The sequence below is a fragment of the Oncorhynchus masou genome, chromosome 24 (genome assembly GCF_036934945.1).
Source record: "Oncorhynchus masou masou isolate Uvic2021 chromosome 24, UVic_Omas_1.1, whole genome shotgun sequence".
Classification (NCBI taxonomy): Eukaryota; Metazoa; Chordata; class Actinopteri; order Salmoniformes; family Salmonidae; genus Oncorhynchus; species Oncorhynchus masou.
Window position 1 is genome coordinate 39591252 of NC_088235.1, and position 14296 is coordinate 39605547.

At 45.3% G+C, this 14296-nt stretch overlaps 1 protein-coding gene across 1 annotated transcript in view; it reads right to left on the bottom strand.

The window, feature by feature from the left end:
* The window catches only part of hpse2 (heparanase 2), a 129182-nt gene that overhangs the window by 14912 nt on the left and 99974 nt on the right, over window positions 1-14296 (bottom strand). Inside the window, exon 10 of the mRNA XM_064933089.1 lies at window positions 13415-13560. Coding sequence (XP_064789161.1) covers window positions 13415-13560 — 146 coding nt within the window. The remainder of the gene's footprint in view (window positions 1-13414; window positions 13561-14296) is intronic.

The window sequence follows — 14296 nt, forward strand, 5'->3', positions numbered from 1 at the left end:
TGGTGATACCATATGTTTCTGGGTGTCTGTGTCTGTGTGGTGATACCATATGTTTCTGGGTGTCTGTGTGGTGATACCATATGTTTCTGGGTGTCTGTGTGGTGATACCATATGTTTCTGGGTGTCTGTGTGGTGGTACCATATGTTTCTGTGTGTCTGTGTGGCGATACCATATGTTTCTGGGTGTCTGTGTGGTAATACCATATGTTTCTGGGTGTCTGTGTGGTGATACCATATGTTTCTGGGTGTCTGTGTGGTGATACCATATGTTTCTGGGTGTCTGTGTGGTGATACCATATGTTTCTGGGTGTCTGTGTGTGGGGATACCATATGTTTCTGGGTGTCTGTGTGGTGATACCTTATGTTTCTGGGTGTCTGTGTGTGGTTATACCATATGTTTCTGGGTGTCTGTGTGGTGATACCATATGTTTCTGGGTGTCTGTGTCTGTGTGGTGATACCATATGTTTCTGGGTGTCTGTGTGGTGATACCATATGTTTCTGGGTGTCTGTGTGGTGATACCATATGTTTCTGGGTGTCTGTGTGGTGATACCATATGTTTCTGGGTGTCTGTGTGGTGATACCATATGTTTCTGGGTGTCTGTGTGGTGATACCATATGTTTCTGGGTGTCTGTGTGTGGTGATACCATATGTTTCTGGGTGTCTGTGTGGTGATACCATATGATTCTGGGTGTCTGTGTCTGTGTGGTGATACCATATGACTCTGGGTGTCTGTGTCTGTGTGGTGATATCATATGTTTCTGGGTGTCTGTGTGGTGATACCATATGTTTCTGGGTGTCTGTGTGGTGATACCATATGTTTCTGGGTGTCTGTGTGGTGATACCATATGTTTCTGGGTGTCTGTGTCTGTGTGGTGATACCATATGTTTCTGGGTGTCTGTGTGGTGATACCATATGTTTCTGGGTGTCTGTGTGGTGATACCATATGTTTCTGGGTGTCTGTGTGGTGGTACCATATGTTTCTGTGTGTCTGTGTGGCGATACCATATGTTTCTGGGTGTCTGTGTGGTGATACCATATGTTTCTGGGTGTCTGTGTGGTGATACCATATGTTTCTGGGTGTCTGTGTGTGGGGATACCATATGTTTCTGGGTGTCTGTGTGGTGATACCTTATGTTTCTGGGTGTCTGTGTGTGGTTATACCATATGTTTCTGGGTGTCTGTGTGGTGATACCATATGTTTCTGGGTGTCTGTGTCTGTGTGGTGATACCATATGTTTCTGGGTGTCTGTGTGGTGATACCATATGTTTCTGGGTGTCTGTGTGGTGATACCATATGTTTCTGGGTGTCTGTGTGGTGATACCATATGTTTCTGGGTGTCTGTGTGGTGATACCATATGTTTCTGGGTGTCTGTGTGGTGATACCATATGTTTCTGGGTGTCTGTGTGTGGTGATACCATATGTTTCTGGGTGTCTGTGTGGTGATACCATATGATTCTGGGTGTCTGTGTCTGTGTGGTGATACCATATGACTCTGGGTGTCTGTGTCTGTGTGGTGATACCATATGTTTCTGGGTGTCTGTGTGGTGATACCATATGTTTCTGGGTGTCTGTGTGGTGATACCATATGTTTCTGGGTGTCTGTGTGGTGATACCATATGTTTCTGGGTGTCTGTGTGTGGGGATACCATATGTTTCTGGGTGTCTGTGTGGTGATACCATATGTTTCTGGGTGTCTGTGTGTGGTGATACCATATGTTTCTGGGTGTCTGTGTGGTGATACCATATGTTTCTGGGAGTCTGTGTGGTGATACCATATGTTTCTGGGTGTCTGTGTGGTGATACCATATGTTTCTGGGTGTCTGTGTGGTGATACCATATGTTTCTGGGTGTCTGTGTGGTGATACCATATGTTTCTGGGTGTCTGTGTGGTGATACCATATGTTTCTGGGTGTCTGTGTGGTGATACCATATGTTTCTGGGTGTCTGTGTCTGTGTGGTGATAACATATGACTCTGGGTGTCTGTGTGTGTGGTGATACCATATGTTTCTGGGTGTCTGTGTCTGTGTGGTGATACCATATGTTTCTGGGTGTCTGTGTGGTGATACCATATGTTTCTGGGTGTCTGTGTGTGTGTGGTGATACCATATGTTTCTGGTTGTCTGTGTGTGTGTGGTTATACCATATGTTTATGGGTGTCTGTGTCTGTGTGGTGATACCATATGTTTCTGGGTGTCTTTGTGGTGATACCATATGTTTCTGGGTGTCTTTGTGGTGATACCATATGTTTCTGGGTGTCTGTGTGTGTGTGGTGATACCATATGACTCTGGGTGTCTGTGTCTGTGTGGTGATACCAAATGTTTCTGGGTGTCTGTGTGTGTGTGTGTGGTGATACCATATGTTTCTGGGTGTCTGTGTCTGTGTGGTGATACCATATGACTCCGGGTGTCTGTGTCTGTGTGGTGATACCATATGACTCTGGGTGTCTGTGTCTGTGTGGTGATACCAAATGTTTCTGGGTGTCTGTGTGTGTGTGTGGTGATACCATATGTTTCTGGGTGTCTGTGTCTGTGTGGTGATACCATATGTTTCTGGGTGTCTGTGTGTGTGGTGATTCCATATGTTTCTGGGTGTCTGTGTGTGGTGATATCATACGTTTCTGGGTGTCTGTGTCTGTGTGGTGATACCATATGTTTCTGGGTGTCTGTGTGGTGGTACCATATGTTTCAGGGTGTCTGTGTGGTGATACCATATGTTTCTGGGTGTCTGTTTGTGTGTGGTTATACCATATGTTTCTGGGTGTCTGTGTGGTGATACCACATGTTTCTGGGTGTCTGTGTGGTGATACCATATGTTTCTGTGTGTCTGTGTGTGGTGATACCATATGTTTCTGGGTGTCTGTGTGGTGATACCATATGTTTCTGGGTGTCTGTGTGGTGGTACCATATGTTTCTGGGTGTCTGTGTGGTGATACCATATGTTTCTGGGTGTCTGTGTGGTGATACCATATGTTTCTGGGTGTCTGTGTGGTGATACCATATGTTTCTGGGTGTCTGTGTGGTGATACCATATGTTTCTGGGTGTCTGTGTGGTGATACCATATGTTTCTGGGTGTCTGTGTGGTGATACCAAATGTTTCTGGGTGTCTGTGTGGTGATACCATATGTTTCTGGGTGTCTGTGTGTGGTGATACCATATGTTTCTGGGTTTCTGTGTGGTGATACCATATGATTCTGGGAGTCTGTGTCTATGTGGTGATACCATATAACTCTGGGTGTCTGTGTCTGTGTGGTGATACCAAATGTTTCTGGGAGTCTGTGTGTGTGTGTGCGGTGATACCATATGTTTCTGGGTGTCTGTGTCTGTGTGGTGATACCATATGTTTCTGGGTGTCTGTGTGTGTGTGGTGATTCCATATGTTTCTGGGTGTCTGTGTGTGGTGATATCATATGTTTCTGGGTGTCTGTGTCTGTGTGGTGATACCATATGTTTCTGGGTGTCTGTGTGGTGATACCATATGTTTCTGGGTGTCTGTGTCTGTGTGGTGATACCATATGTTTCTGGGTGTCTGTGTGGTGATACCATATGTTTCTGGGTGTCTGTGTGTGGGGATACCATATGTTTCTGGGTGTCTGTGTGTGGTGATACCATATGTTTCTGGGAGTCTGTGTGGTGATACCTTATGTTTCTGGGTGTCTGTGTGGTGATACCATATGTTTCTGGGTGTCTGTGTGGTGATACCATATGTTTCTGGGTGTCTGTGTGGTGATACCATATGTTTCTGGGTGTCTGTGTGGTGATACCATATGTTTCTGGGTGTCTGTGTCTGTGTGGTGATAACATATGACTCTGGGTGTCTGTGTGTGTGGTGATACCATATGTTTCTGGGTGTCTGTGTCTGTGTGGTGATACCATATGTTTCTGGGTGTCTGTGTGGTGATACCATATGTTTCTGGGTGTCTGTGTGTGTGTGGTGATACCATATGTTTCTGGGTGTCTGTGTCTGTGTGGTGATACCATATGTTTCTGGGTGTCTTTGTGGTGATACCATATGTTTCTGGGTGTCTGTGTGTGTGTGGTGATACCATATGACTCTGGGTGTGTGTGTCTGTGTGGTGATACCAAATGTTTCTGGGTGTCTGTGTGTGTGTGTGGTGATACCATATGTTTCTGGGTGTCTGTGTGTGTGTGGTGATACCATATGACTCTGGGTGTCTGTGTCTGTGTGGTGATACCAAATGTTTCTGGGTGTCTGTGTGTGTGTGTGGTGATACCATATGTTTCTGGGTGTCTGTGTCTGTGTGGTGATACCATATGACTCCGGGTGTCTGTGTCTGTGTGGTGATACCATATGACTCTGGGTGTCTGTGTCTGTGTGGTGATACCAAATGTTTCTGGGTGTCTGTGTGTGTGTGTGGTGATACCATATGTTTCTGGGTGTCTGTGTCTGTGTGGTGATACCATATGTTTCTGGGTGTCTGTGTGTGTGGTGATTCCATATGTTTCTGGGTGTCTGTGTGTGGTGATATCATACGTTTCTGGGTGTCTGTGTCTGTGTGGTGATACCATATGTTTCTGGGTGTCTGTGTGGTGGTACCATATGTTTCAGGGTGTCTGTGTGGTGATACCATATGTTTCTGGGTGTCTGTTTGTGTGTGGTTATACCATATGTTTCTGGGTGTCTGTGTGGTGATACCACATGTTTCTGGGTGTCTGTGTGGTGATACCATATGTTTCTGTGTGTCTGTGTGTGGTGATACCATATGTTTCTGGGTGTCTGTGTGGTGATACCATATGTTTCTGGGTGTCTGTGTGGTGGTACCATATGTTTCTGGGTGTCTGTGTGGTGATACCATATGTTTCTGGGTGTCTGTGTGGTGATACCATATGTTTCTGGGTGTCTGTGTGGTGATACCATATGTTTCTGGGTGTCTGTGTGGTGATACCATATGTTTCTGGGTGTCTGTGTGGTGATACCATATGTTTCTGGGTGTCTGTGTGGTGATACCAAATGTTTCTGGGTGTCTGTGTGGTGATACCATATGTTTCTGGGTGTCTGTGTGTGGTGATACCATATGTTTCTGGGTTTCTGTGTGGTGATACCATATGATTCTGGGAGCCTGTGTCTATGTGGTGATACCATATAACTCTGGGTGTCTGTGTCTGTGTGGTGATACCAAATGTTTCTGGGTGTCTGTGTGTGTGTGTGCGGTGATACCATATGTTTCTGGGTGTCTGTGTCTGTGTGGTGATACCATATGTTTCTGGGTGTCTGTGTGTGTGTGGTGATTCCATATGTTTCTGGGTGTCTGTGTGTGGTGATATCATATGTTTCTGGGTGTCTGTGTCTGTGTGGTGATACCATATGTTTCTGGGTGTCTGTGTGGTGATACCATATGTTTCTGGGTGTCTGTGTCTGTGTGGTGATACCATATGTTTCTGGGTGTCTGTGTGGTGATACCATATGTTTCTGGGTGTCTGTGTGTGGGGATACCATATGTTTCTGGGTGTCTGTGTGTGGTGATACCATATGTTTCTGGGAGTCTGTGTGGTGATACCTTATGTTTCTGGGTGTCTGTGTGGTGATACCATATGTTTCTGGGTGTCTGTGTGGTGATACCATATGTTTCTGGGTGTCTGTGTGGTGATACCATATGTTTCTGGGTGTCTGTGTGGTGATACCATATGTTTCTGGGTGTCTGTGTCTGTGTGGTGATAACATATGACTCTGGGTGTCTGTGTGTGTGGTGATACCATATGTTTCTGGGTGTCTGTGTCTGTGTGGTGATACCATATGTTTCTGGGTGTCTGTGTGGTGATACCATATGTTTCTGGGTGTCTGTGTGTGTGTGGTGATACCATATGTTTCTGGGTGTCTGTGTGTGTGTGGTTATACCATATGTTTCTGGGTGTCTGTGTCTGTGTGGTGATACCATATGTTTCTGGGTGTCTTTGTGGTGATACCATATGTTTCTGGGTGTCTGTGTGTGTGTGGTGATACCATATGACTCTGGGTGTGTGTGTCTGTGTGGTGATACCAAATGTTTCTGGGTGTCTGTGTGTGTGTGTGGTGATACCATATGTTTCTGGGTGTCTGTGTGTGTGTGGTGATACCATATGACTCTGGGTGTCTGTGTCTGTGTGGTGATACCAAATGTTTCTGGGTGTCTGTGTGTGTGTGTGGTGATACCATATGTTTCTGGGTGTCTGTGTCTGTGTGGTGATACCATATGTTTCTGGGTGTCTGTGTGTGTGTGGTGATTCCATATGTTTCTGGGTGTCTGTGTGTGGTGATATCATATGTTTCTGGGTGTCTGTGTCTGTGTGGTGATACCATATGTTTCTGGGTGTCTGTTTGTGTGTGGTTATACCATATGTTTCTGGGTGTCTGTGTGGTGATACCACATGTTTCTGGGTGTCTGTGTGGTGATACCATATGTTTCTGGGTGTCTGTGTGTGGTGATACCATATGTTTCTGGGTGTCTGTGTGGTGATACCATATGTTTCTGGGTGTCTGTGTGGTGGTACCATATGTTTCTGGGTGTCTGTGTGGTGATACCATATGTTTCTGGGTGTCTGTGTGGAGATACCATATGTTTCTGGGTGTCTGTGTGGTGATACCATATGTTTCTGGGTGTCTGTGTGGTGATACCATATGTTTCTGGGTGTCTGTGTGGTGATACCATATGTTTCTGGGTGTCTGTGTGGTGATACCATATGTTTCTGGGTGTCTGTGTGGTGATACCATATGTTTCTGGGTGTCTGTGTGTGGTGATACCATATGTTTCTGGGTTTCTGTGTGGTGATACCATATGATTCTGGGAGTCTGTGTCTATGTGGTGATACCATATGACTCTGGGTGTCTGTGTCTGTGTGGTGATACCAAATGTTTCTGGGTGTCTGTGTGTGTGTGTTCGGTGATACCATATGTTTCTGGGTGTCTGTGTCTGTGTGGTGATACCATATGTTTCTGGGTGTCTGTGTGTGTGTGGTGATTCCATATGTTTCTGGGTGTCTGTGTGTGGTGATATCATATGTTTCTGGGTGTCTGTGTCTGTGTGGTGATACCATATGTTTCTGGGTGTCTGTGTGGTGATACCATATGTTTCTGGGTGTCTGTGTCTGTGTGGTGATACCATATGTTTCTGGGTGTCTGTGTGGTGATACCATATGTTTCTGGGTGTCTGTGTGTGGGGATACCATATGTTTCTGGGTGTCTGTGTGTGGTGATACCATATGTTTCTGGGTGTCTGTGTGGTGATACCATATGTTTCTGGGTGTCTGTGTGTGGTGATACCATATGTTTCTGGGTGTCTGTGTGGTGATACCATATGTTTCTGGGTGTCTGTGTGGTGATACCAAATGTTTCTGGGTGTCTGTGTCTGTGTGGTGATACCATATGACTCTGGGTGTCTGTGTCTGTGTGGTGATACCATATGTTTCTGGGTGTCTGTGTGTGTTTGGTGATACAATATGTTTCTTGGTGTCTGTGTCTGTGTGGTGATACCATATGTTTCTGGGTGTCTGTGTGTGTGGTGATACAATATGTTTCTGGGTGTCTGTGTCTGTGTGGTGATACCATATGTTTCTGGGTGTCTGTATGTGTGGTGATACCATATCTTTCTGGGTGTCTGTGTCTGTGTGGTGATACCATATGACTCTGGGTGTCTGTTTGTGGTGATACCATATGTTTCTGGGCGTCTGTGTCTGTGTGGTGATACCATATGTTTCTGGATGTCTGTGTGGTGATACCATATGTTGCTGGGTGTCTGTGTGGTGATACCATATGTTTCTGGGTGTCTGTGTCTGTGTGGTGATACCATATGACTCCGGGTGTCTGTGTGGTGATACCATATGTTTCTGGGTGTCTGTGTGGTGATACCATATGTTTCTGGGTGTCTGTGTGGTGGTACCATATGTTTCTGTGTGTCTGTGTGGCGATACCATATGTTTCTGGGTGTCTGTGTGGTAATACCATATGTTTCTGGGTGTCTGTGTGGTGATACCATATGTTTCTGGGTGTCTGTGTGGTGATACCATATGTTTCTGGGTGTCTGTGTGGTGATACCATATGTTTCTGGGTGTCTGTGTGTGGGGATACCATATGTTTCTGGGTGTCTGTGTGGTGATACCTTATGTTTCTGGGTGTCTGTGTGTGGTTATACCATATGTTTCTGGGTGTCTGTGTGGTGATACCATATGTTTCTGGGTGTCTGTGTGGTGATACCATATGTTTCTGGGTGTCTGTGTGGTGATACCATATGTTTCTGGGTGTCTGTGTGTGTGTGGTGATACCATATGTTTCTGGGTGTCTGTGTCTGTGTGGTGATACCATATGTTTCTGGGTGTCTGTGTGGTGATACCATATGTTGCTGGGTGTCTGTGTGTGTGTGGTGATACCATATGTTTCTGGGTGTCTGTGTGTGTGTGGTGATACCATATGTTTCTGGGTGTCTGTGTGCTTTGATATATGTTTCCGAGGACCACATTGTTCAGGGTCAGTGTTGGGCTTTGTCAGACAGGATGACTAGCGATCCCTCTCTGATCATCAATCTCTCTATCTCTCTCCTTCTCTCTCTCTCTCCATCTCTCTCCTTCTGTCTCTCTCTCCTCTCTCTCTCCATCTCTCTCCTTCTGTATCTCTCTCCTTCTCTCTCTCTCCATCTCTCTCCATCTGTCTCACTCTCCATCGGTCTCTCTCTCCAGCTCTCTCTCCATCAGTCTCACTCTCCAGCTCTCTCTCCATCAGTCTCACTCTCCATCTCTCTCTCCATCTGTCACACTCTCCATCTCTCTCTCCATATACACTGTATATATATATATATATATATATATATATATATATATATATGTATATATATATATATATATATATATCTGTCTCCATCTCCCTCTCCATCTTTCTCTCCATCTGTCACACTCTCCATCTCTCTCTCCATATATATATATCTGTCTCCATCTCTCTCTCTCCACCAGTTTCACTCTCTCTCTCTCCATCTCTCTCTCCACCGGTCTCACTCTCCATCTCTCATCTCTGTCTCCATCTCTCTCGCCATCTGTATCACTCTCCATCTCTCTCTCCCTCCATCTCTCTCTCCACCTGTCTCACTCTCCATCTCTCTCTCCATCTGCCTCACTCTCCATCTCTCTCTCCCTCTCCATCTCTCTCTCCATCTCTCTCTCCATCTGTCACACTCTCCATATATATATATATATATCTCTGTCTCCATCTCTCTATCTCCAGCTCTCTCTCCACCGGTCTCACTCTCCATCTCTGTCTCTCCATCGGTCTCAGTCTCCATCTCTCTCTCCATCTGTCTCACTCTCCATCTCTCTCTCCATCTGTCTCTCTCACGGCTTCTGGTTATTGTTCACTCTTTGTCTCTACATCTCATCGTACATCAAAGAAACACTAAGCAGACACACAGAGATCCTATTCAAGTGACTTGAATAAATTCAAACAAACACTCTGTTGACAGAGAACAGAACCAAGGTTGGTCACGTCTGTATACAGAAACCAGTGTCTGTCTGTCTGTCTTCGTGTCAGACAGTGTAATCGGTCAGGCCTGGAGAGTTTCTTCTGCTTAACTATTGGAGCCTTATGCCTTATGCCAAACATTGCTCAGGGCTGGGTTGGATCAGACAGAGAGAGTTGGAGGGATAGATACCCGTAGATTAGACAGAGAGCTGGAGAGAGGGATAAAGACAGTCCAGGATTTCCAAAATGATGAGGTTCTGAGGCATTAGAAGCAGGAACGTAAACAATCCTTCCCGTTGTTTGATGTTGGAGCATCGGTTCAGAGTAAAACAGACCATGTTAACCGCTAAATGTCTGGAAGGCTGGAAACCGCTAACTGGCTACCCGGATAGAATAATACAATACCCTTGATAGCAAAATAGTAATGAAACCGCCAACATAGTAAAGAGGATCGATGTTGAGATCCAGATATCAGTCCCTTGCTAGGGGCTACAGACTCCCATCAGAAGAGGCGATAGTCACCGTCCTATCCTTCCAGGTGCCAGATGGAAAGCACTTGATGACAACCATTTCATATATCTGCAGATCTGTCAACAGGCTACACCATCGGTTGCAGATCAGATGTGAGGTATATCTATATCTGTGTCAGTAGATACGGTCTCTAGAGAGTACTCTTTGCGCCAAACCTGTAACTATGATAGAATAGACGACTATAGACAAATCCAATTGCTTGGAGCAGGGGACAGAGATCAAAGAAAATGTTCACCAGTAAAGACGGAAGACTGATACTCCCTTATATGTGTTAATTGTATATACAATATATACAGTGCCTTCAGAATGGTATGTTACAACCTTAGAAAAAAGTTTTTAGAAATGTTTGCAAATTTATTACAAATAAAAAAACATTTTATTAGTCACATGTGCCTTACAGTGAAATGCTTACTTATGAGCCCCGAACCAACAATGCAGTTTAAAAAAAATACGGATAAGAATTAGAAATAAAAGTAACAAGTAATTAAAGAGCAGCAGTAAAATAACAATAGCGATACTATATACAGGGGGTCAATGTGTGGGGGCACCGGTTATTTGAGGTAATGTGTACATGTAGGTAGAGTTATTGAAGTGACTATGTATAGATAATAACAACAGAGAGTAGCAGCGGTGTAAAAAAAGGAGGGGTCAATGCAAATAGTCTGGGTGGCCATTTGATTAGATGTTCCGAAGTCTTATGGCTTGGGGGTAGCAGCTGTGTAGGAGCCTCTTGGACATAGACTTAGCACTCCGGTACCGCTTGCTGAGAGAACAGCCTTTGACTAGGGTGGCTGGAGTCTTTGACAATTTTTAGGGCTTTCCTCTGACACTGCCTGGTATACAGTCCCTGGATGGCAGGAAGCTTGGCCCCAGTGATGTACTGGACCGTTTGCACTAACCTCTGTAGTGCCTTGCGGTCGGAGGCCGAGCAGTTGCCATACCAGCCAGTGATGCAACCAGTCAGGATGTTCTCGATGGTGCAGCTGTAGAACCTTTTGAGGATCTGAGGACCCTCTTCACGGATGTCTTCGTGTGCTCGGACCATGATAGTTTGTTGGTGATGTGGACACCAAGGAACTTGAAGCTCACAACCTGCTCCACTGCAGCCCCGTCGATGAGAATGGGGGCATGCTCGGCCATATAGTCATGAGTGAACAGCGAGTACAGGAGGGGACTGAGCATGCACCCCTGAGGGTCCCCTGTGTTGAAGATCAGCGTGGCAGGTGTGTTGTTACCTACCCTTATCGCCTGGGGGCAGCCCATCAGGAAGTCCAGGAACCAATTGCAGAGGGAGGTGTTTAGTACCAGGGTCCTTAGCTTAGTGATGAGCTTTGAGGGCACTATGGTGTTGAACGCTGAGCTGTAGGCAATGAATAGCATTCTCACATAGGTGTTCCTTTCATCCAGGTGGGAAAGGGCAATGTGGAGTGCAATAGAGATTGCGTCATCTGTGGATCTGTTGGGATGGTATGCAAATTGGAGTGGGTCTAGGGTTTCTGGGATGATGGTGTTGATGTACCTAATTTAAGTATTCAGCCCTTTTGCTATGAGACTCAACATTGAGCTCAGGTGCATCCTTTTTCCAGATTTCTGCAGCATTGAAGATCCCCAAGAACACAGTGGCCTCCATCATTCTTAAATGGAAGAAGTTTGGAACCACCAAATATCTTCCAAGAGCTGGCCGCCTGGACAAACTGAGCAATCGGTGGAGACAGGCCTTGGTCAGGGAGGTGACCAAGAACCCGACGGTCACTCTGACAGAGCTCTAGAGTTCCTATGTGGAGATGGGAGAATGTTCCAGAAGGGCAACCATCTCTATGGCACTCCACCAACCAGGCCTTTATGGTAGAGTGGCCAGACAGAAGCCACTCCTCAGTAAAAGAGTTTGCCAAAATGCACCTAAAGACTCTCAGACCAAGATTAAACTCTTTGGCCTGAATGCCAAGCGTCACGTCTGGAGGAAACATGGCACCATCCCTACAGTGGTGAAGCATGGTGGTGGCAGCATCATGCTGTGAGGATGTTTTTCAGCAGAGGGCCTACTCAGGATCGAGGCAAAGAACGGAGCAAAGTACAGAGAGATCCTTAATGAAAACCTGCTCCAGAGCGATCAGGACCTCAGACTGGGGCGAAGGTTCACCTTCCAACAAGACAATGACCCTAAGCACACAGCCAAGACAATGCAGGAGTGGCTTCGGGACAAGTCTCTGAATGTCCTTGAGTGGCCCAGCCAGAGCCTGGACTTGAACCCGATCGAACATCTCTTGAGAGACCTGAAAATAGCTATGCAGCAACGCTCCTCATCTAGCCTGATAGAGCTTGAGAGGATCTACAGAGAGGAATGGGAGAAACTCCCCAAATACAGGTGTGTATAGATTGATGAGACATTTTTAAATCAATTTTAAAACAAGGCTGTTACGTAACAAAATGTGGAAAAAGTCAACAGTTCTGAATGCTTTCCAAATAACATTATAGTTATTGCATAGAGATAGTGTAGTGTGTGGAGTAGGGTGAACAGTTGTAACTGAGCTGTGTGCGTAGGTGGGACAGAGGGCATTAAGTCTAGCCTGGTGCTGAAAGCTCTGCTGACCTGATACACATCTCATACGGCTGGGTTAAATGATAACCTTGAACAGGGGGCACAGGGGACGGTGCTGCTCTTTATCTAGTCTGGCACAGACGTCCCTATTGTACCTACCCCTCCCCCTCCCCCCAAAACCCCCTCCAACCGGGATAAAGGACCGGCACACCTGTCACCGCCGCTTTCACGAAGAGAACAGTCCCCCACACGCCTGATAAGTGATACCTGTTAAGTTTTATGGCCTGGCCTCTGAAAGACTGAGGTGCCTGGACAACGGTTATTTATGAGCTGTAGTTACAGGCAGACTAGGTAGAATTGTGGAAGACTGGGTTATTGATGTCATTTAGTATGGCTAGAGTGGCTTATTTATGGATTCAGCCACGGGACGATTTTTTCCGGCTGTTCAGGGGGCCGGAACTTAATTACAAATAATATGTAGACTGCAAATTGACCACAAGAAGTCCAAACAGATATAATGTTTGACTAAAATACAATCATTTTAAACCTTGCTTACATTTGAATACGATCACGTGTCTCTCTATTATGCGTGGGAATTCTTGGGAACAAATTTCTTAAATTAAAATCACTTGGAGCTGACTTCCTGGTGATTTTATTATGTACAACAATAAAAAAAATAAAAAAGATTATTATTTATTTTTTGTTGTTGAAATGTTTATAGTATGGGAGACACCCATACTAACACCAAGGGAAGGAAGATGGGACAACAAACTATAGAAGTCGAAGCTGTGATTGCTTTTTAGCCACCCAGCTAATTCTTGTCCTTAGGCCAAAATTGTACTGACAAAGTGGTACTTTTTGAAGCTGGTATAGTGTACTGTATATGGCTGTAGTTTTTACTTGTGGAAGCTGGTACAATGTGCGTAGATCCGTAGTTTGTCTCGTATAACCCTCCCTGGTCGTGGTTTCCTCTGCAAGCCTGCTACCCGCACTGCCAACACCCTGGGACCGACCAGACGCTTGAACACCAGGGACAACCAGTAGTCCTGGAACACACACACACACAGACAGACAGACAGACAGACAGACAGACAGACAGACACACAGACACACAGACACACAGACACACAGACACAGGGAGGGGACACCTGTTACACAGTGAAAAACCACACACAGTATGCATAGTCAGGGAGCAAAGTAGGCATGAGCTCCCACAATGATGCTGCGTGGACACAGACATGAGAAGGGCATGCGTTAGCTGAGTGGGTTAACATATCCTTTAGTGAGTGGGTTAACATATCCTTTAGTGAGTGGGTTAACATATCCTTTAGTGAGTGGGTTAACATATCCTTTAGTGAGTGGGTTAACATACCCTTTAGTGTGTGGGTTAACATATCCTTTAGTGAGTGGGTTAACATATCCTTTAGTGAGTGGGTTAACATATCCTTTAGTGAGTGGGTTAACATATCCTTTAGTGAGTGGGTTAACATATCCTTTAGTGAGTGGGTTAACATATCCTTTAGTGAGTGGGTTAACATATCCTTTAGTGAGTGGGTTAACATACCCTTTAGTGAGTGGGTTAACATATCATTTAGTGAGTGGGTTAACATATCCTTTAGTGAGTGGGTTAACATATCCTTTAGTGAGTGGGTTAACATACCCTTTAGTGAGTGGGTTAACATATCCTTTAGTGTGTGGGTTAACATATCCTTTAGTGAGTGGGTTAACATATCCTTTAGTGAGTGGGTTAACATATCCTTTAGTGAGTGGGTTAACATATCC